Source organism: Corylus avellana, chromosome 11 (assembly GCF_965113065.1).
Source record: "Corylus avellana chromosome 11, dhCorAvel1.hap1.2, whole genome shotgun sequence".
Taxonomy (NCBI): domain Eukaryota; kingdom Viridiplantae; phylum Streptophyta; class Magnoliopsida; order Fagales; family Betulaceae; genus Corylus; species Corylus avellana.
The window spans coordinates 3,989,612-4,010,756 of NC_142500.1; the positions used below are offsets into that span (position 1 = coordinate 3,989,612).

The following is a 21,145-nucleotide window of genomic DNA, read 5'->3' on the forward strand; positions in this document are numbered from 1 at the left end:
CATTGGCGGCGGGATTCCGGTGGTTGCGGTGGGATCAGATGTACAGTGATCTGAGTCTCTCTCCGGGTATCTCTCTCCCTCTCTCTCAATCTCTCTCTTGGACGGCGGCGGGGGTTTTCTTGGTCTTGTGTGTTTTCTACATCAGCGCCGCGCGGGCCACCCGTGGCCATGGGGTGGCCGCGCCTGCCGCCTCATATGGGCTGGTGGTCCTGACCCTCGTGGCTGCCCTCATTTTGTTTTGGTGTTTTGATCTCATTTTAAGTTTTTGCATTTTTCTTGAATGGCTGATGTGTCATGCGGTGATTGGTGGGCAGAAAACTCACGTTTTTTGCCAGAGATATACTAGAATGCAATCAAAAAAGACCATATTTTCACCATCAAAGTCTACGTTGCAATAATATTAAAATGAAAAAAATTCATTTCTCTCTCCTCAGTCGGTTTCCTATGAGAAGAAACCAGGCTGGTTAACCCAACCTGGGTTGATCAGCCTTTTTATTAAAAAAATAAAAAAATAAAAAATAAAAGTGAGGGAAAGATAATCACGGAGAGAGAGAGAGGGACGAAGAGATGAGAGATTGAGAGAGAGAGAGCTTGAGGGAGAGTTACAGAGAAGGAGAGACAGAACAGAAAAGAGGGAGAGATTGGAGAGTGAAAGGGAGCTGTAGAGAGAAAGAGAGACGAAGGGCGGCGTCGTGCGGCTGTGTGGAGAGGCTGATTTTAGCCTGTTCCGGCAGTAACCGGAATTGCAGCGATTTAATTTAATTTTTTTTTTTTGGAGTCTCTGAGAAACAGGTTTATCAGCCTTTTTATTAGAGAATCAGAGAGAGGGACGAAGAGATGAGAGATTGAATTTTTTGGAAGGACAATGAGATTCAGAGAAGATGGGCTGAGCTCCAATTTATTATTATTATTTATTAGGACAAGCCACCCAGGGGGCGGCGAGCCGCCACCCCCGCCCAGTGGGGTTGGCGCGAGGCCACCCATGGGTGGCTGGGGTTGCCGCGGGTCTCAGGCCGTGACCCGCGTGGGTCTGCTGACCCACGGCAGGTCTCAGGTCGGGACCCGTTGGTCTGGTGAGCCAAGTCTCTCTCTCACCGTTGAAGCTCAAAATCCAGTGTTTTTGTTGTAGGCAATTTTTGTGCTTCTGCTAACGTGTCTATTGGAGGGCAGAAAACTCATGTTTTCTGCCACGGACTATGCTCTTTAACAATATGTACACATGACTTTACTGAATGAAGTAAAGGTTAGCTGCAATCTCGCAAGCAGTGTGCGATGCTGTCAAATGGCCATAGGATTGCAGTCATTGGAAGATTTTGAAGGTGTATTTATTTATAATATCCTTCTGTTTACGGTTGCACTTGATAAATTCAAGTGTTATACAACCCAAAAAACAGTATAATGAATTCAAGCATCTTACTTCTGTTTTGATGTTGTATCTCCAATTTTTTGTTAGACACTTGCATCTTAGTTTGCATATTGTTAATATAGAATCAAACACTTTAAACTTGGGCATTTCAGACAATGAAAGCCATATGTAAAATTTGTTGTGAAATTTTATGAATTTTCGTGGGACAGGCACCACATTGTTGGAGAAAAAAAAAATTCCTTCAAATGCAAACTAGAATTGTATTACAAGGGTGATTTAGGAAATTTTGTTACAATATAATTCCATTCATCTTCTGATTCTCTATCTACCCAACAATTCATTTACATTTAGTACCTGTATAGGATATTGATCATAACTTTGTCTAGAATCAAATGGATCAAAATTTTGCTTCTTCTTTACTTTGGAAGTAACACTCTGCACCCTCTATAACAACACAGTGCAAATGAATAATGTATTTGAGTGAAGACAAGCTTGTCTCTCTAAATTGAACTTATCCATTTCATTTGGAATGGATAGATCCGTCTTCTTCTAGAAAAAGAAGAAAGTTTACAATTCTAGAAGTATATGAGTGATAATAGTGTTTTATTTCAATATAAATTTGAGTATAACAATTAAGAAATGACGCACGACTCTCAAATTTTTATCATTATACATAATTTCTGTTTTTGTATTTTATAGTTTAACATAAGTAATTAATTATCATTAAAATTTATTAAATATAATTATAAAGAGATTAAAAAATATGTATTTTATTATTTTATTGTATCATTTTAATTTTGTCCCTCTTCAGTCCTCACACCATATCTTGGCTCTGTCACTGGTCGTAGACTCATATGACAGTGAATCAATGATAATGACACTACATTTAAATGATTAAAAATGTATAAGCACGTAACAAGTCTAACATCGTATTCTCTATATCTATATTGGATATAGCAGTGTGATTGTCAATCTCAGAGCAGAGAGAGAGAGAGGGCAGTTGGGGGAGGGAGGAGCGATCGACAAAGTCCCTCGCTGCCGACCTTCAGAGCTTGTCTTCTGTTGCTGTTCCAGGAAGACCTCCTCAGAAAAGAACACCGAATCAGCCAATCAGGTATTCCTACTGTAACCCCATTTGATTTATACCTTATCTCTTCATTTTCTTTTAATATTGAGCTATAATCCCTCTCTTTTCTTCTTCTCTTTTTTGCTTTTGTTATTTTTATGATTGCAATTGTTACGATTCTGTGTCCCACACCACATGTCTTTTGTTATTTCTTTTTTTAGCCTAAAAAAGGCCCTTCTCCGAAAGGATCCAGTTAGGACAAATCCTAAATCCTCTCCACTTCATCTTTTCCAATTATTTCACCCACGTTGTTTACGAAATTATCTTTCTTTATTTTTCGAAGTGTGTTTTTTGTTTTTTTTTTCTTCTTTCTTTCTATGCCATTCCTTGTGTGGGAGGGGATCTTTCTCTATGGGGTTTACAAACTCGCCAAAATGATATGTTTACGAAATTATCTTGATCTTCTGTTTCCTCACGACTTTTTTCTTTTTTTTTTGGTTACTGATGAGGGACCCCACATACTTTTTGAGAGAGAGGGATCAAGATCGAGAGTCATATAATAAATTACTCAAAAACCAAAAAGACATCCGATGAAGACATGAATTTAGTCATATGGGACGGATTCAGTTACAGGTAGTGCAAATTTGACGCCAAAAAAAAAAAAAATTTGCCCCTCAAATTTGTGTTAACTTGATTCTCTCCATTGGAAATGGATCATTTCCGGTTGAAATCAACTAAATAAGGTCGTCGGCTAATAAACAGTAGCATAATTTTCTATAAGCTATACTCTTATAGCGATGTGATATGCAATGTTATCAACTTTACTATTGATATTGATGGTATCACCAACCCATAGGTCATGGATTAACCTTTCTTCTTTAATAATAATAATAATTATTATTATTATTATTATTATTTTTGTTGAATTATCCGAAGATATTGGATGATTTGTTTGAAAGTTCAAAGTTTAAAAGTGGGTAACTAGTAACTTTTCTGTCTTATTTTACATTTATTGTGTCGCAGTTCCATGGATAAACAGCCCAAACTCTTTTCAAGAAACACTAGGGTTGAAAACGTGCATGATAGAGCAATGATGGTGGAAGTGAGACAGACTTCTCCTGATGTTCTAGTGATGACTGTCAAAATTCCACCTGGTGAGCACAAATATATTTGCCATGAAGATATTCCAGGTCCCGCTAGAGGCCGCCCCGGATATGTAATTGTTTACATTGAAGGTGCCAGGGAAATGGGTAGGAAAGATATTCTGCCTGCTGATATTAGGGCAAATAAGAAATTGGAGTTGAACTACTCGAGTGAGAGGGGTTTGATCACCATCACCCCTACTAGGGGAAATTTCATCCCGAGGCTCGGGTACTTTCCTAGACTACAACCTTTGATCAATTTCCTTTCATTGTTCTTTATACTTCATTTGTTGTGTTAATATATGCACTTTTTTTCTTATTCCATTGTTTACTTACGTTGTGGTGGTTTCAATTTTCACAGGTTTATTATCCGATTGAAACAAGTAGCTCAGTAGATTAAGTCACCGGGAAACTAGATTGGGGACGCCAGAATCTTAAATCATCACTTCTCCCATGGTTTTCCATAGATTCTCCATGCTGCATGATTTTATATATTTGCTTTGCGTTTCCTAATTGTCTTGCTATAAGCTAAAAGGTTACTATGTTTCAAGCTTTTCTTGGCTTTCTCATTGATTTTTGTTTCATTTTAGCGATTGTTTTTGGAGTGAAGTCTTGGATTTGAGTTTATAGATTTGATTTTATCTGTCTTTTTAGTTTTCTGCTTGGAGTCCTAGCCAGCTACGGTAGTGATTACTGTGTGTAACAGGTGCCCGTTTTGGTTTATGGGGATTTCTAAATTCATATTCAATGTTCACCATGTGTTTACCGCTAGGCACACATTCAGATTTGACGAACATTACAGTGTTGCTCCTCATTTATGATTCTATTCTAGTCAGTTACAACGTTTTTCTCTTTGTTGTGACTCACACGTCTTCTTATAATTACAATGAGTGTCTCATGCGGCAGTTATCTACTATTTTGTCTCAAAAACCGCCACTTTTGGCTGCGCTTCAATATTGGCCGGGCTACTTGTATGCCCATTACCAGTTTTTTAGCTTTATTTGTGCAATGTAATGTTTATACTGGGGTCAATGTAGGGGTGGTGTTTTTTTTTTTTTTTTTATAGAATTAAATATCCTTTTGCTGGTTTAACAACTTTATTCGACAAGGGATGATAGTCATGATACGCATAGATTGACGAGTCCTGCTCTATGTGGCTTTGGGATAACAAATGGGTAGCTTTGTGTGAGATTTTATCTTTGTTGTCTCTTTGTGGTGGAGTTCTACCGAGCTTCTAGAAGGAAGGAGTTTTATATGTGCCTGTTGTTAATGGGCTATTGAGTTGTTTGTTGGGCTCCGGTATCGGATTGCTCAGGGATTTGGGCATATCTCTTTTAATTACACACAACGTGGGCAGGTGTTTAAAATAAGTGGGCTATGTAACACTACTAGTAGCAGCTTATTTTTAATTATTTTTAAGTTTAGGATACAAAACTATTTTTTTGTTTTCCTATGAAAATATATTTCTTAATAGCTTTCTTTTCATTTCTTTACAAAATACAAGTTTCCTATCTACCTTCACTTTTTTAACAAAATCTCAACACAATCCTCAATTAAAGATAAAAAGATAAAGGAGGAGAGAGAAAAGAGAAAAGAGAAATGTCTATATTAAAATAATTTGGTTCCCTATATATTGGAAAACACTTAATTTTTGAGGGTTTGTTAAATGTAGGAAATTTGATGTGAGTAGGTTTTTGTGGTTTTTCAAAAAAATTTCCTAAATGTAGGAAAGTGAATAACATATAGGACATCTATTCCTAATGCTCTAATAGGTATATTAGATGAGTGACACAGCAATTGTATGAGAAAACCACGCGGAAAAGGAATGGTTACAGCAGGAAGTAGTCAATTAAGCTGCTTTACTTGTTTGTAATAAACAATTGTAACCGAGTGTGGTTAGCGATTCTGTTAGGAAAGCTGTTAAGTAGTTGGGCAAAAAATGTAAGTATTAAAGGCTAAACTTAGAAGGAAGCCTTATCAAAGAATCTGCAGAATATTTATTGTGAATTTTGGAGGTTTAAGCATCCTCAAAATGCTTAACAATTTCTATTTCTATCAATTCATCATTCATCTTCTTCCTTTTTCATCTATTTTAGTCCATTGTAGTGTGTTAGAAGTACAACACTGTTACAGAACACTACCACATTAGTCTAGTAAAATACGAGTATAACATGTAACAATTCTCAATTTTTAGAGGTACACTTTTATAACGCTGAGAAAGGCATTGTTTTCGACTATACGTTGATGATGGTATCACCAACCCATAGGCCATGTTACCCTTCTTCTTTCATAATATTGTTTCTTATTTTTGTTAAGTTGTTCAAAGATATTGGATGATTTGTTTGAAAGTTCGAAATTTAAAAGTGGTCACTAATAACGTTTCTTGCTTATTTTACAGTTATTTTGTTGCAATTCCATGGCCAAACTCTTTTCAAAGAAACACCAAGGTTGAAGGAGAGTGGTCGCTTTAGAATGTACTTGGCTTACCTGCGGTAGACCAAGCTACCGCATGTATGCGGTAGTTTGTTCTACTGGCTGAGATTTCTTCTAAGGGTTTTTTAACCCTTAGAAGAGTAATATAAATTATTTTTAAAAAAAAATTGCGTCAAAAACCTGTTGAATAAAGAAAAGAAAAGAAAAGGGTTAAATACTAAAAAATCTTTAGGGTTTGGCATCTTTATTTTTTGTCTCTTAGGGTTTTATTTTTATCACATGAGGTACTCGTGGTTTTCATAAAGACGAAAGTGGTACCTCCGTTAAAATTATGTCCAAAACTTAACCGTATGCCACATCAGCACCAATCAAACGTCGACATGTGTCATTAATTTTTTTTAAAAAAAATTAAAAAATATTTTTTTTTTTTCGAAAAAATTAAAAAAAGGTTGGGGGTGGCTCGGCCATCCCCTTTGGTAGTACTTGGTGGGTATTTCTCCAAGTGAGCGTCTAAGTACCCAAAGCTGCATAATTGGTTTAACCACCCATCAAGTCGTTTTTTGGAGGGTCGAATTAACCCTTAATCTGAAGGGATGGCATGGCCACTCCTTCATAAATCTTTGGTGTGGCCGAACCACTCCATTCAAAATTGTCAAGGTGATTTGTCAAAATCTTCTTTTGAGAGTAGCCGAACTATGTTTTAGGATGATGGATTGGTCTAACCACCTCCTCTCTCACTTTCTCTCTAAAAATGTTTATTGTAGATTTTATTTAAAGGATAAATGCGATATTGTATTTCAAAGTATTATGGTATTTTAAATAAAGCATTCGCACGTGTGGGTTGTGTGACATCTTCAATGTATTTTAACATTAAACACAGACACAAAAAGTGCCAACTAGGAAAAAAGAAAAAAGAAAAAATTTGTGGTTTGGAGGGGCAAATGTAACAAATAGCATTTTAATGAACAAGTGAAAACTAGTTCTAGTTACAGTTTGAGGGTTAAATGTTTTTTTTTCATAAGTAATTTACAGTTAAAATGTAAATATGGATAGAGTAATTTTTTTTGGTCAGACTCAAGCACTCGGGTGTTTTTCTTCATTTTGACTTTTATCTTTTCTAGCCTGTGTCAGGCCTAACTTGATTTCATTGTATTCAAGCCTAGACAAATAATGTTTGGGCCTAAAACAGGTGGAATTGCCCTATCTAAGTTACAAATCAGTCTAATTATTAAGTATCACGGAGACATATATGATTTTTTTTTTAATAATATTATTGAAAAATACGTAAAAAACGAGTAATGCTACAAGTTTTTTTTGTGTTACTCAAAAAATAATGTGATTTTTAAAATTATTATTTGTTGATGCAGTTTCCGGCACGGTGAACCCAAAGGGATCTGAGTCTTCGAATTATACTTCTTATGAGTAATCCTCCTATAAGCCTTGTGGAAAATCTGCAAAACGAAGCACACGTTAAGAGGTTACGCCAGGTGTTGGCCGCCAATACCTCCTCCGATGCTTAAGTCAATATGTGTATCAATCTAGTATGTGAATTCGTGGTCCCTCGTACCTTTGGAGTGAGGTCTTTTATAATTGAGTATGCGGAGGTGGTTACGATGGCCGAGCGGAAGATCCGGGATATGGTCATAACGGCAAGAAGGGTTAATGCTTGTGCTCCTTTTTATAACTGATAGGAGGCCATTACATACGTTGATTCGAATATTGCCTGTACTTGCGAGGCGGCTTTAAGAGCAGGATCATAACCGTCCCGACTATCTTGCCAATCGTGGGTGGCCTATGTATCTGGACGTTAAGTGCGGGAGGTTCACAGTGATCCTGTGCTCGGGTTTTGGCTGCCTGGGAGTGCATGGGACGACGTCGAGTGAGAGGGGTTTGATCACCATCACCCTTACTAGGGGAATTTCATCCGGAGGCTTGGGTACTTTCCTAGACTACAACCTTTGATCAATTTCCTTTCATTGTTCTTTATACTTCATTTGCTGGGTTAATATATACACTTTTTTCTTATTCTATTGTTTGTTTACGTTGTGATGGTTTCAATTTTCACAGGTTTATTATCCGATTGAAACGAGTAGCTCAACAGATTAAGTCACTGGGGAAATAGATTGGGGATGTCAGAATCTTAAATCATCACTTCTTTCCTAGGTTTTCCATAGATTCTCCATGCTGCATAATTTTATATATTTGCTTTGTGTTTCCTAATTGTCTTGCTGTAAGCTAAAATGTTACTATGTTTCAAGCTTTTCTTGGCTTTCTCATTGATTTTTGTTTCGTTTCAGCTCTTGTTGTTGGAGTGAAGTCTTGGATTCGAGTTTATAGATTTGATTTTATCTGTCTTTTTAGTTTTCTGCTTTGAGTCCTAGCCAGCTACGGTAGTGATTACTATGTGTAACAGGTGCCCGTTTTGGTTTATGGGGATTTCTAAATTCATATTCAATGTTCACCAAGTGTTTACCGCTAGGCACACATTCAGATTTGACGAACATTACAGTGTTGCTCCTCATTTATGATTCTATTCTAGTCAGTTACAACGTTTTTCTCTTTGTTGTGACTCACACGTCTTCTTATAATTACAATGAGTGTCTCATGCGGCAGTTATCTACTATTTTGTCTCAAAAACCGCCACTTTTGGCTGCGCTTCAATATTGGCCGGGCTACTTGTATGCCCATTGCCAGTTTTTTAGCTTTATTTGTGCAATGTAATGTTTATTCTGGGGTCAATGTAGGGGTGGTGCTTTGTTTTTTTTTTTTGTTTTTTTTCATAATGAAATATCTTTTTGTCTGGTTTAACAACTTTATTCAATAAGGGATGATAGTCATGATAGTAAACAAGCTTGTTGATGGAAGCATTTTGCCACTAAACAAGCTTTGTAGCGATTAATAGAGCCATCTACCTTCCTTTTTATTCGGAATACCCATTTGTATTAAACTATATTCTTGGTTGTGGAAGCAGGGACTAAACACCAGGTGTGATTCTGTAATAGTGCATCAAACTCATAATTTAAGGCCGTTCTCCGGTGAGAGAAATTGATGTAGGAAAAAAAAAATTGCGGAATGAGAGAAATTGATGTTAGTCTTTTGGTTGCTGTGATACCATGTGAAGTCAAACAATTTTGATATTTTCTACTTTGCTGTAATCTAACATAGGCTGATGATATATATAATATGAAGCGTTACAATTCAAATGTACAAACTCTCTTTGAGATAATGTAATCTATTTATATAGTTTTTAATATGTAATTTATCTAAAATATAGCTTGTTATCTTAAATCTGTTGAGATAAGACTAAAGATTATTTTTTGAGAATATTTATCCTTTACAAGTTTTGCTTTGGATTGACTTTGACTACTCTCTGCTTCATGTTCTCCTTTTTGTTCATTTAGGAATAGTTTTAGCGTTTATTTTGGTCAGATTCCAACACTCGGTGTTTTACTTCGTTTCGTGTGTCAGGCCTAACTTGATTTCAATGTATTCAAGCCCAGACAAATAATACTGGGGCCTAAAACAGGTAGAATGGCCCTATCAATAAAATAGAAAGAAGATATAATTATATCGTTGAGATTATTCAACTAGTTATATTTAAATGATATTTTTATCATTTTACTTTTAAAGGAACAAAAATATCTCTAAAATATAATGAACTGGATATTTATTTTTTTGAGAATAATGAACTGGATATTAATAAATCAGAAAAGATTCTAATTCCCTTTTGACGAGGGTCCTCTTTATCCAAAAAAATAAAAAAAAAAGGGTCTAATTATAAAATTTCAAGAAATATATGATTTTTTTTAATAATATTATTAAAAAGAGGAAATTCCACATACCCTCTCAAATTACCACCTAATTGATAATATCCCTCAAACTTTCAATTGTGACAATATCCTCAAAACTACCAAAACATTGTTAATGTTTCCCAGTGACAAAACTACCCTTAGTAAAATTAAAAAATTAAAAAAAAAACTAAAACTAAAACTTCTAGAAAAAGCCTAAAAAAAAAAAAAATCCAAGTGGCCAAATTTAAAATTAAAAAAAAAAAAAAAATCCTTTTTATAAGAAAAAAAATTAAAAATTTTCGATTTTTTTATTATAAAAATTGAAAATTTTCGTTTTTATTTTTATTTTATAATTTTTTTTAAATAAAAACTTCCGTTGTAAAAAAAATAAAAATTTGGAATAAAAAAATAAAAATTTTCGTTTATAAAAAGAATTATTATTTAAAAATAAAAATAAAAAATTTCCGTTTTAAAAAAATTATAAATTTTTGTTTAAAAAATTAATTAAAATTACCATTTTAAAAAAAATTAATTAAGTTTTTTTTTTTTTATATTTATATTTTCGAATTTATAGGAGAATTTTTGTCTTATTGAAAAATATATAAGGGCATTTTTATCTTTTTGTTAGCTTTGAGGAGGACATTGACAATGTTTTGATATATATATATATATATATATATATATATATATATATATTTTGAAAAATACTTCGAGAACTTTCATTAAGCAAACAGTCAACAAGACAGATTTCTCTGCCAAAACAATGTCACTGATACAAGATGGATAATCCTCCCACCAAGTCGTATCAAAGACCTGTCTAATTGTCGCCCTAGCTAAACCATGGGCCGCCTTATTCGCTTCCCTACTTACATGGGAAATCTGCCAATTGGAAATAAACTCAACCATAAAGAAAATATCTTCCACTAGTTGGCCAAAACTACTTTCATTCCTTGTTCATGCCTGAACTGCGTCCGTGATTTGCTTGGCATCACTCTCAATAAGAATATTATCAAGACCTTGTTCCATACATAGCCGAATTCCATAAATAACCGCCAACGCTTCTGCTGCAGTTGGTTCTAATTCACCTCATCTCGTCACACTCCTAGCAGCCACAACATTACCCTTTGAAATCTGAATCGCGTATAATGCCCCCAATCCCATCCTGCTTTACTTAAGATCCAAAGCTGCATCACAGTTCAATTTGTAGGAACTTGGGGGAGGTTTGATCCATTTCACATTTCTGTCTTCAACCGTGGAATAGAATCCTCGACACACGTCTTCGTGGCTTCATGAAAAAAATCTACAGCACTTCCAGCCTCTTTTACGATAATATTAGGGTGAATGAATATACCCTCAGATATTCATGCATTTCTCCTCTGCCATATTTTCCGTGCTGTCTCCACGAATACCTCAAAGTCCTCCTGCGTCCCTTTTGAATACAAAGCCTTATGCCACTTGAAGGAAATCGTTCCCCATGAATACACTCTTCTGAAAAATCCTTCTACTAGCTCTCCAGACATCCCTTGATGCGACACAATCCCAAATAACATGATGAGCAGTTTTCGGTTCTAACCCACAAATGGGGTACAACGGGTCATCGATAACCTTTCTCGTACAAGATTGTCCCTTGTAGGTAATAAATTATTACAAGCTCACCACATAAAATTTTTTCCACTATTTGGACTTGTCATCTGCCAGATACCTCGCCAAATCACACTTTCACTACTCCTAGAAGAGCATTCCGGCAGGGATTAGGATCCTGGGCAATGCTCCGAAAATTGTCCATCAGCTTTTTCTCAAATCCTGATCATCCAACAGCCACAATTTTACCACATGTCTCAACTAAAGATAAATAATAAAATATTATTTATTTTTTAAAAAATATATATAAAACAAAATATTAAATTATTAAAATTAAAAATTAAAAAAACTGGGGTGGCCGGCCACCTCCAATAGCCAAAACCCAAAAATCATTCCGACAGGGATTAGGATCCTGGGCAATGCTCCGAAAATTGTCCATCAGCTTTTTCTGAAATCCTGATCATCCAATGTTATCCAACAGCCACAATTTTGCCACATGTCTCAACTAAAGATAAATAATAAAATATTATTTATTTTTTAAAAAATATATATAAAACAAAATATTAAATTATTAAAATTAAAAATTAAAAAAACTGGGGTAGCCGACCACCTACAATGGCCAAAACCCAAAAATCATTCTGACAGGGATTAGGATCCTGGGCAATGCTCCGAAAATTGTCCATCAGCTTTTTCTCAAATCCTGATAATCCAATGTTATCCAACAGCCACAATTTTGCCACATGTCTCAACTAAAGATAAATAATAAAATATTATTTGTTTTTTAAAAATATATATATATAACAAAATATTAAATTATTAAAATTAAAAATTAAAAAAACTGGGGTGGCCGGCCACCCCCAATGGCCAAAACCCACAAATTAATTTTTGGGTTTTGGCCATTGGAGGTGGCCGAACCACCTCCTATGGCCACGGGGGTGGCTTACGCCACCCCCAGGGGCTGGTTAGGGGTGGCCGAAACCACCCCATGGCCTTAGGGGGTGGTTCGGCCACCCCTAACCGGCCCCTAGGGGTGGCTTCCTCCACCCCCATGGCTCAATTGGGGTGGCCGGTTGGCCACCCCAATTTTTTTAATTTTTAATTTTAATATTTTAATATTTTGTTTAATATATATTTTTTTAAAAAGAAATAATATTTTATTATATATCTTTAGCTGGGACATGTGGCGAAATTGTGGCCGTTGAATGATATTGAATGGCTAGGATTTGAGAAAAAGCTTATGGGCAATTTTTGGAGCATTGTCGGGAATCTTGATCCTTCCGACAGATTGCGGGCCTCCCATTCTTGGGCCACATAATAAGCACTTCTTACCAAAAAGATACCATTTCGGGTTCCCTTCCAAATTTCCACATTGGCCAGTTTGTCATGCTAATGGGAATTTTTTTTATCCAAATGGACTTCATCTGGACTAAAAATATTGCCAAGCAAAAATAAATTCTAGCCATGTGTATTTTGGTCAATCAACTCTTGGACAATATTTTGGTAGTTTAAGGGGATATTATTACAATTAAAAGCTTAAGTCGCACATTATTACATTATCAATTAGGTGTCAATTAAAAGTTTAAGTGGTACTTTATGTAATTGTCAATTAGGTACATTATTACATTATTACAATTAAAACTTTAGGTGGTACATTATTTCGTTGTACATTATTATTACAGTAAAAAGTTTATGGAGACATTATTATATTGTCAATTTTTTTTTTTTTTTTGAAGACAAATATATTATTGATCAACTAGAGACTTGCATGGCAAGTACACGTGGAACAATACAATCAGGAGAATCCATAGTCCAAAGATAATCTGAGGATAACGTTAAAGCATATTTGGCAAGAGAATGAGCCTCCACATTAGCTTGTCGATGAACATGCGTCATTTTCCATTCCAACAATGAATCCAGCTGCTGCTTGGCGTCATGCACCACGACACCATAACTGCCTCTCCAGGGTGTATCTCTGTGAAAAGCCTGAACTACTCCAAGTGCATCGCCTTCTAAATGGACTCTCCTCCAGCCCATTTTCCGACAAAGCTCTACTGCTTTCCATGCTCCCCACGCTTCAGCTGCCGCCGGTTCCTGGAGGAATGGTTTAGTATCGCAGTAACTAGCAAGCACTTGCCCCACATGATCTCTACCAATAATCCCAATGCCCATCCTTTTAGTTTGGAAATCCAACGGGATGACTTTAATAAAACCTGCCAAAGGCTTTTCCCATTGTTGCACGTCCCTTCCTGGCCCAAGTACTCCACTGGTCGGCCTCGTCCGAAATCGTTCAAAATCAGCAAGTTGGGAGAGGGCTCGTTTGATCACCACCCCAGGGGAGACCATTTCCTCGCTGTGAAGGACTGCATTACGTCGGAGCCAAATTTGCCTGGCTACCGCTGCAAAAATACTTAATTCAGCCTCCGTCAAACGCATCTTGAGCCTACTGAATATGGTAAGAAAATCCCCATCATCACAGACACACTTTTGTAGATTTTTCGAGCATTCCAGCCACACATCCTGTGATGCTGGGCAATTCCAGAGTGCATGTCCCGTTGATTCAACCTCCCGCTCGCAGATTGGACACGTCGCTTCCTGGGTTATATGTCTGAGGAACAGGTTTCCCTTTGTTGGAAGGATATGGTGACAGGCACCATATTATATTGTCAATTAAATGACAGTGAAAGAGGAACATATACTTTACCCTACGTATTAAGTGGAATTGTAAATAATTGCTGCAGTTAATTTTGTCCCTTTATCACCGACCGGTCTCGCTGTCTTTTAGCGACCCCTCGAGATTCACGCTTTCGTTCTCAAACTTTATTGTTGTTGCCTTCTCATTCATTTTAGTTGTTCTCTCTCTCAAGCCCCTTATGGCTCATACGCTCCTGCTTGATCTGCGTCCTGACTAGCCTGATCCTCCCTCTTCTTTCCCTTGTTAATCTTTGGCTACATGCATTCTGGTGCTCCCCCCTTCGCCCCTATGGGAATGGGAGGCCATTTCTGGTCAATTGTTTGTGGTGTTGGATAGCGCGGCTGTGGATCTGGATGGAGGTGCTGCTTCCGCGAACAACAGCCGAAGTTGGAGAACGTGGAGTGGCCTGGCTTCCTCAGTTGACGAGTTAATGGCTTCTCTTCAATGTTCAAACAGGTTAGAGCATTCTCTTTATTCGACAGTGCAGTAATTTTGTGGGTTTGGGGAGACTAGAGAGTCTGGAAGAGAACGAAAGAGAGAGAAAAGAGGAAATGAGAAATTAAACAAATCAAAAAAAACATGGGAGGAGAGAAAAAAGTTCGAATTTTCTTATTTCTTTATTTTTTTTTGTTTTTTTCCCAAAGTTGGGATAATAAGGGGATCGAATTTTTTAAGAATCTTTGACTGTGCACTGGGTAATTCCAATGCGCTGCATGCTGATGACTTGGGTTTGGCTAAGGCCACGGCTGGGCCTCTAAGCCCAAAGGAGAGACGTATGGGAATAACTGAACGCCTCTCAAAAACCCTGACGTGGGGTTTCAGACAGATCGCGCCAGGGACTGCGAAAAGAAAAAGGCGAGCTTTCATCCCCTCCAGGTTTCTCTCTCTCTCTCTCTCTCTCTCTCTCTCTCTCTGTATCGTCTTCTTCCTTTCGAAAAATCACATTCTTTTTCTTGTAGCACCTGTTTTGTATGCGCATTACTTATCTGCGTCGTGAATATGTATGCTCAGTTCTCTGCATCGTAATATGTGAAGAAGTGGTAATTTAACAATGAGAGCTGCTTCTATACGGTCGAAGGCAGAAAACATGAGTTTTCTGCCTTCCATTAAAATGATGACACTACACCTTAAGAAAATAAGATCAAACGCCAGATAAAACACCAAATTGTTATCAACTCACCGGATAAAAAAACCATCCCACCGGATCCCAGGCAGATAAATCGGCCGGAGAGAGATTACCGGTAGAGGAGCAAAGGTGGAACGGCGGTGGCGTGGGCAGCGGCGTAACCGGGGGTGGCGGTTGGGTCGCGGCCAGACACACGGCGTCGCCGTCCACGCTGGGTCTCTGGCCGTGACCCGCGTGGGTCTGCTGACCCAAGGCGGGTCTCAGGCCGTGACCCGCGTGGCTCTGCTGACCCACGGCAGGTCTCAGGTCGGGACCCGTTGGTCTGGTGAGCCAAGTCTCTCTCTCACCGTTGAAGCTCAAAATCCAGTGTTTTTGTTGTAGGCAATTTTTGTGCTTCTGCTAACGTGTCTATTGGAGGGCAGAAAACTCATGTTTTCTGCCACGGTCTATGCTCTTTAACAATATGTACACATGACTTTACTGAATGAAGTAAAGGTTAACTGCAATCTCGTAAGCAGTGTGTGATGCTGTCAAATGGTCATAGGATTGCAGTCATTGGAAGATTTTGAAGGTGTATTTATTTATAATATCCTTCTGTTTACGGTTGCACTTGATAAATTCGAGTGTTATACAACCCAAAAAACAGTATAATGAATTCAAGTATCTTGCTTCTGTTTTGATGTTGTATCTCCAATTTTTTGTTAGACACTTGTATCTTAGTTTGCATATTGTTAATATAGAATTGAGCACTTTAAACTTGGGCATTTCAGACAATGAAAGCCATATGTAAAATTTGTTGTGAAATTTTATGAATTTTCGTGGGACAGGCACCACATTGTTGGAGAAAAAAAAATTCCCTCAAATGCAAACTAGAATTGTATTACAAGGATGATTTAGGAAATTTTGTTACAATATAATTCCATTCATCTTCTGATTCTCTATCTACCCAATTGCATCCAATTCATTTACATTTAGTAGCTGTATAGGACAGTGATCATACTTTGTTTAGAATCAAATGGATCAAAATTTTGCTTGTTCTTTGACTTTGGATGTAAGACTTTGCACCCCTCTAACAACACAGTACAAATGAATAAAGTATTTGAGAGAAGACACTTGTCTTTGAAAGTCATTTATACTTAAAATGAAAATCTGGTTGGAGTTGCACCATTTGCTAAATCTTGATTGTTTGCATTAATGGAGACTAAGATAACATAAAATGTTGTATGGGCTGTAACTAGTGTTTCATTCAATTCTTGTTATTGACTACTGTTTACTTTTCAGAAATACAGAGTTTTTTTCAACAGTATAGTTGGAGAGAAGCACATGTAACTAGTGTAGTATGCACTTTTAATGTATCTGAAACAATGTCAAAAGTCCTTTTTTTCATTGTAATTCTTAATGATGAAAGGCCAAAGTTTTCTTTCAAATTGTGTTGAGGTAACTTCCTCCAACACAGTCGATTAAAATGCTGTGGGTCCCTTTTGCATGTGAGAAGTATATACTTTTTAAATAACAAGGACAAAATTGGAAGAGACACATGTTTTTTTAATATACACTTTCAATGTATCTGAAACAATGTCTAAACCTTTTTTCTTTTATGCTGTAACTCTTAATGATTATGGCATTTTCAGAATGGTTCTACAACCGAGGATGTACTTCATTTGCTTCAAGTAATTTTAAGGAGACATGATTGATTTTTGCTGCATATCTAACTACACTCAAAAGAAATTTATAAGATTGTTGTTGCTTGATTCTTTTACTATTCACTATAAAAGGTTGTCCGCTAGTAAACTGTAGCATAAATTTCTATACACTATACTCTTATAGCAATGAGATGGCCAATGTTATCAACTATGCTATTGATGACATATCAGCAACCCATAGGTCATGGATTAACCCCTTATTCTTTGATAAGTTCTTATTGTTTTGTTGAACTGTCTGAAGTTATTGTATGATTTCTTTGAATGCTCATAGTTTAAAAAGTGGTCACTAGTAACTTTTCTGGCTTATTTTACATTTATTGTGTTGTAGTTCCATGGCCAAGTTTTTCTCACGAAAGACCAAATTTGAAAATGCGTCTGGTAGAGCAATGAAAGTGGAAGTGCGACGGGATCCTGGCAACTTTCTAGAGTTTGAATTTGTAATTCCATCTGGTGACTACAAATATATGCGCTATGAGGATCTTCACATTGAATGTAATCGAGACCGTCCTGTGAACGTACTTGTGTACCTTGAAGGTTCCAGGGAAATGGGTGAAACCTATATACTGCCAGCTGATATAAGGGCAAATGAGAAACTCGAGTTGAACTACTTGAATCGTGCTATCACCATCACCCCTACTAGGGGACATTTCATCTCGAGGCTCGGGTACTTTCCTAGACTGCAACCTTTGATCAATTTCCTTTCCTTGTTCTCTATACTTCATTTGTTGTGTTAATATACATTTTTTTCTTATATCATTGTTTGCTTGCTTTTTTATGGTTTCAACTTTCACAGGTTAATTATCACATTGAAACACGTAGCTGAACAGATCAAGTCATTGGGAAAATAGATTCCGAAGATTCGGAGGAAATATAAGTTCTATGAAAACGATACAACATACTTGTATGTTTTTACCTTGTTTGCTCACTTTTCCATTGTTATATGAACTATATATAGATTTTGGTTTGGTTTTTGTTAATTGTTACATTTTTAAAGTTTGGTGGTCCAAGTGCCTGAGGGTTGTAGTTTGTGGATGAGGACGCTAAAGCTATCCATGATGTTTTTGTCATTGTCTTTTTCTGTTTCGGCCCATGGATTTTGTCATGCTTCATGATGGTGATGTCTCATATGCATATTTTATGACTCCTCTAGTAAATTCATATCAAATTGCATTTTTAAGATATAACATTCATCAACATTTTTGTAGGCTAATACATGGCACTTTTCCTCTCTTTCAAAGAATATAGGTATAAGATTTGTGTACATTATAAAATTATGTAAGATAAAAGTACTTATATTTTTTGCGAACACAAATAGAAAGTACTAATTTGATGGGGAAAAAATTTATAGTTGTATAATGGTAGTTTTATGGATTTTTCCATGGTGCATAATTTTAGATAAATTCTCCATCATTGATAGTGATGCATGTTCTGGGTATGGTTTTAAATAGACAAAAACCTTTCAAATACTTGAGAAGGAAAATTGGTATTTTCTAATAATAACTATATTTAATTGTGTAGAAGCTTGGCAATGCTTTGTGGTTCTTTATCAGTCGATGGATCTTGGTGTGCTGTCAATACAGTCCACTTTTAACAGATCCAATCCACATCTTTAAACATTAGCACCTTAATTTGTCAGGAAAATATAAATAAATAAATAAACAGTACCTTAAGATAGAATTCATTACCATTTTATTTTTATTTTTTATATTACCATTTTTTTTTCTTTTTCTAATTTGAGTATGAGGACACTGGACCTGAATTTTATGAAGAGAGACCCAATGGGCTCTACAATAAAACAAGTTTTACAATTAAAGAGAAGGCACATGAATTTCTAATGTTCCTGCTTTTTATCCAAGTCTCAAAACCAATAGCAGAAGATGGATCATCTATCACCTTTGATTGCATAATTTGCATGACATTAGGACGTAGGATGCACGCATACGAGTAATGCAATTAAGAAGCATAGTGTGCTTACATCAACCGCTATGAGAGTAATTACAAACTGGGAGCACCATCCTCTTGGGATTTCGCATAAACCTCCTGGTAAAAGCTTTTAAACTTTTTAATCTTCACACATACATACATACATGCATATACGTATATTTATATATTTACTTTATGTTTCCTAATTGTCTTGCTATAAGCTTAAAGGTTACTGTTTTAATTTGAAGCTTTTCTTAGTGAAAAATATACCAAAGAATCCAAAGAGGGTTGCATAGGTGTATGTAAAAGTAACATGAAATTTAAAATTTAGCAATGACACAAAAATCACAAAATATGAAGTATAAAGAAAGCAGTAAATCAATCAAAACAAGTAATTTAATGATAAAGTGGAAACCTTCTGAAGAACTTTTTAAAAATAAAATAAAAAACTAGAAAATGAATTAGAAATTATAAGACGTTCGTACTTACAAAATTTTTGCAATTAATACATGACCATTGTTCCAGACAAGCGACTTACTTACCTATTATCGCGGTAGTTCTCTCATAACTTTTGGATAATTCTTCTACCTAATTTCCTTTACCAAAATTCTGATAGGTTGAATGCTTTTTATGAAAGAAACACTGTTTTTTAGGTTTTGTTTTAAACCTAATTGGTTACTTCCAATTATATAAATCAATAGCACAAACCAAAGTAAGACATTTCCAATTTTTATAGTAACTTTTGTACTCAAAACAATGGCATCTTCAATTATAGCCCATTTAGGATGTAAAATATATATTTTCTCACCATCTCCATAGTGTATGAGACAAATGTATGTATTTTTGATCAGGGTCGTATGCTTCTATCATATATGTCTTTAGTTTATCAAAATAAAACTGTAAGAGAGGAATGCACAATGCACTATGGCCTTTTAGTCTCTTAGAAAATAGTGCTCTAAGAGCCTTTTAAATATAGTTTTGAAACCTAGGTTTATTAGAACAATTAAGAGACCAAATAAGAAAAAACCGGGCGTTGCAGCATTCGAACAGTTCAATCCATCGTTTGAACGAAACTAGTTATTTTAAAACCTTTGTTCAAAGCAGCTCAATAAACAGCAACCTCTCAATCTTCAAAGAAGCATACCGTTTGGACGATGTACCTAACAGTGGCTTTAACTCTTCAAAATAAAACACTGTATTCAAGCCCAACCAAATCATATTTGAGCCTAAAAGAGGTAGGATGGGCCTGCCTCACTCTACACAACCTCAGCCTATATGGATTTTGGACTGTACGTATTGGATAGGAGGGCAAACATGTAAATAAAACGAATCTTGGCAGATTCTATCTGGACCTTGACAACTAACCTCCTCCTTAAGTCCTTTATCAATTGACAATTATCATCGATCGGTCTTCGCAGACTCTCACTGACTCCTCGAGATTCACTCTCTCGGCAACCCTTCTTGAAGGTGGAGGTGGAAAGCCTTTCTCACAACTTTTGTTGTTGTTTCTTTCCATTGATTTTTGTTTTCCTTTATCTCAACCCTCCATGCGGCTAGCCTGGTCCAGTCGTCCTCCCTCTTCTTTCCCCTTGTTCTTGCCGTTATGCAATCTGGTGCATGCTCCCCCTTGGCCCCTAGCCCCTAGGCCTAGGGAAGGACATTTCCGGTCAATTGTTTGTGGTGTAGGCTTGGATAGCTCGGCTGCATGTGGAACTGGTGGCTGGGGCTGCAAGCGTCGGATCTGATGCGGCGCCGGTGGCTTCTCTTCAAACAGGTTAGAATCTTGGACTGTACAGTGGGTATATAAATCCAAATGGGCTGCCTGCTTATGACTTGGGTTTGGCTAAGCCCACGGATGGGCCTCTTAGCCGAATGTCTTAGGCGTTTAGAGCCCGGCATGATAACATTAACACAATCTGTTATCATGCCGAGAGCTGCTGCTATACGGTCGTAGCAGAAAACATGAGTTTTCTGCCTTCCATTCAAATGCTGCCACCTCACCAATTGCATCTTAAGAAAATAAGAACAAAAACACAGTATACTTGATAAAGAGACTACCTATTTATTTTTATTTTCATTTTCCTGGTTTTTGGAGAGGGGAAAAGTGGCCCGGAAATGTATAGAGAGAGAGAGCAATTGATCTGGGTTTTGCAACCAGATTGAAACTTGATCTGGGTTTTACAACCCGAGATTGAAACACACAATTTTTTAAAACTAGATTTTAATTATCTGATCTGACTTTTCAGTGACTCAGAAATTTGCTTTGGTTCTTTGCTGCTGCCGGTGAGAATGAGAGAGAGAGAAGGAGCACCAGAAATCAAG

General features: G+C 36.5%; 2 protein-coding genes across 2 annotated transcripts; one reads left to right on the forward strand and one right to left on the reverse strand.

Moving 5' to 3' along the window:
- Positions 1–13,128: 13,128 nt before the first annotated feature.
- On the reverse strand, positions 13,129–13,812 carry LOC148583011 (uncharacterized). The gene has a single exon (XM_088511775.1). It carries the CDS (start codon positions 13,810–13,812, stop codon positions 13,129–13,131), a length of 684 nt encoding a protein of 227 aa, XP_088367901.1.
- A 512-nt stretch (positions 13,813–14,324) lies between these two features.
- LOC132166107 (uncharacterized) lies at positions 14,325–17,974 on the forward strand. The gene is made up of 4 exons (XM_059576870.2): positions 14,325–14,527; positions 14,747–14,947; positions 17,229–17,564; positions 17,694–17,974. Exons 1-4 carry the CDS (start codon positions 14,502–14,504, stop codon positions 17,746–17,748), a joined length of 618 nt encoding a protein of 205 aa, XP_059432853.2. The 5' UTR covers positions 14,325–14,501; the 3' UTR covers positions 17,749–17,974.
- The last annotated feature ends 3,171 nt before the right edge of the window (positions 17,975–21,145 follow it).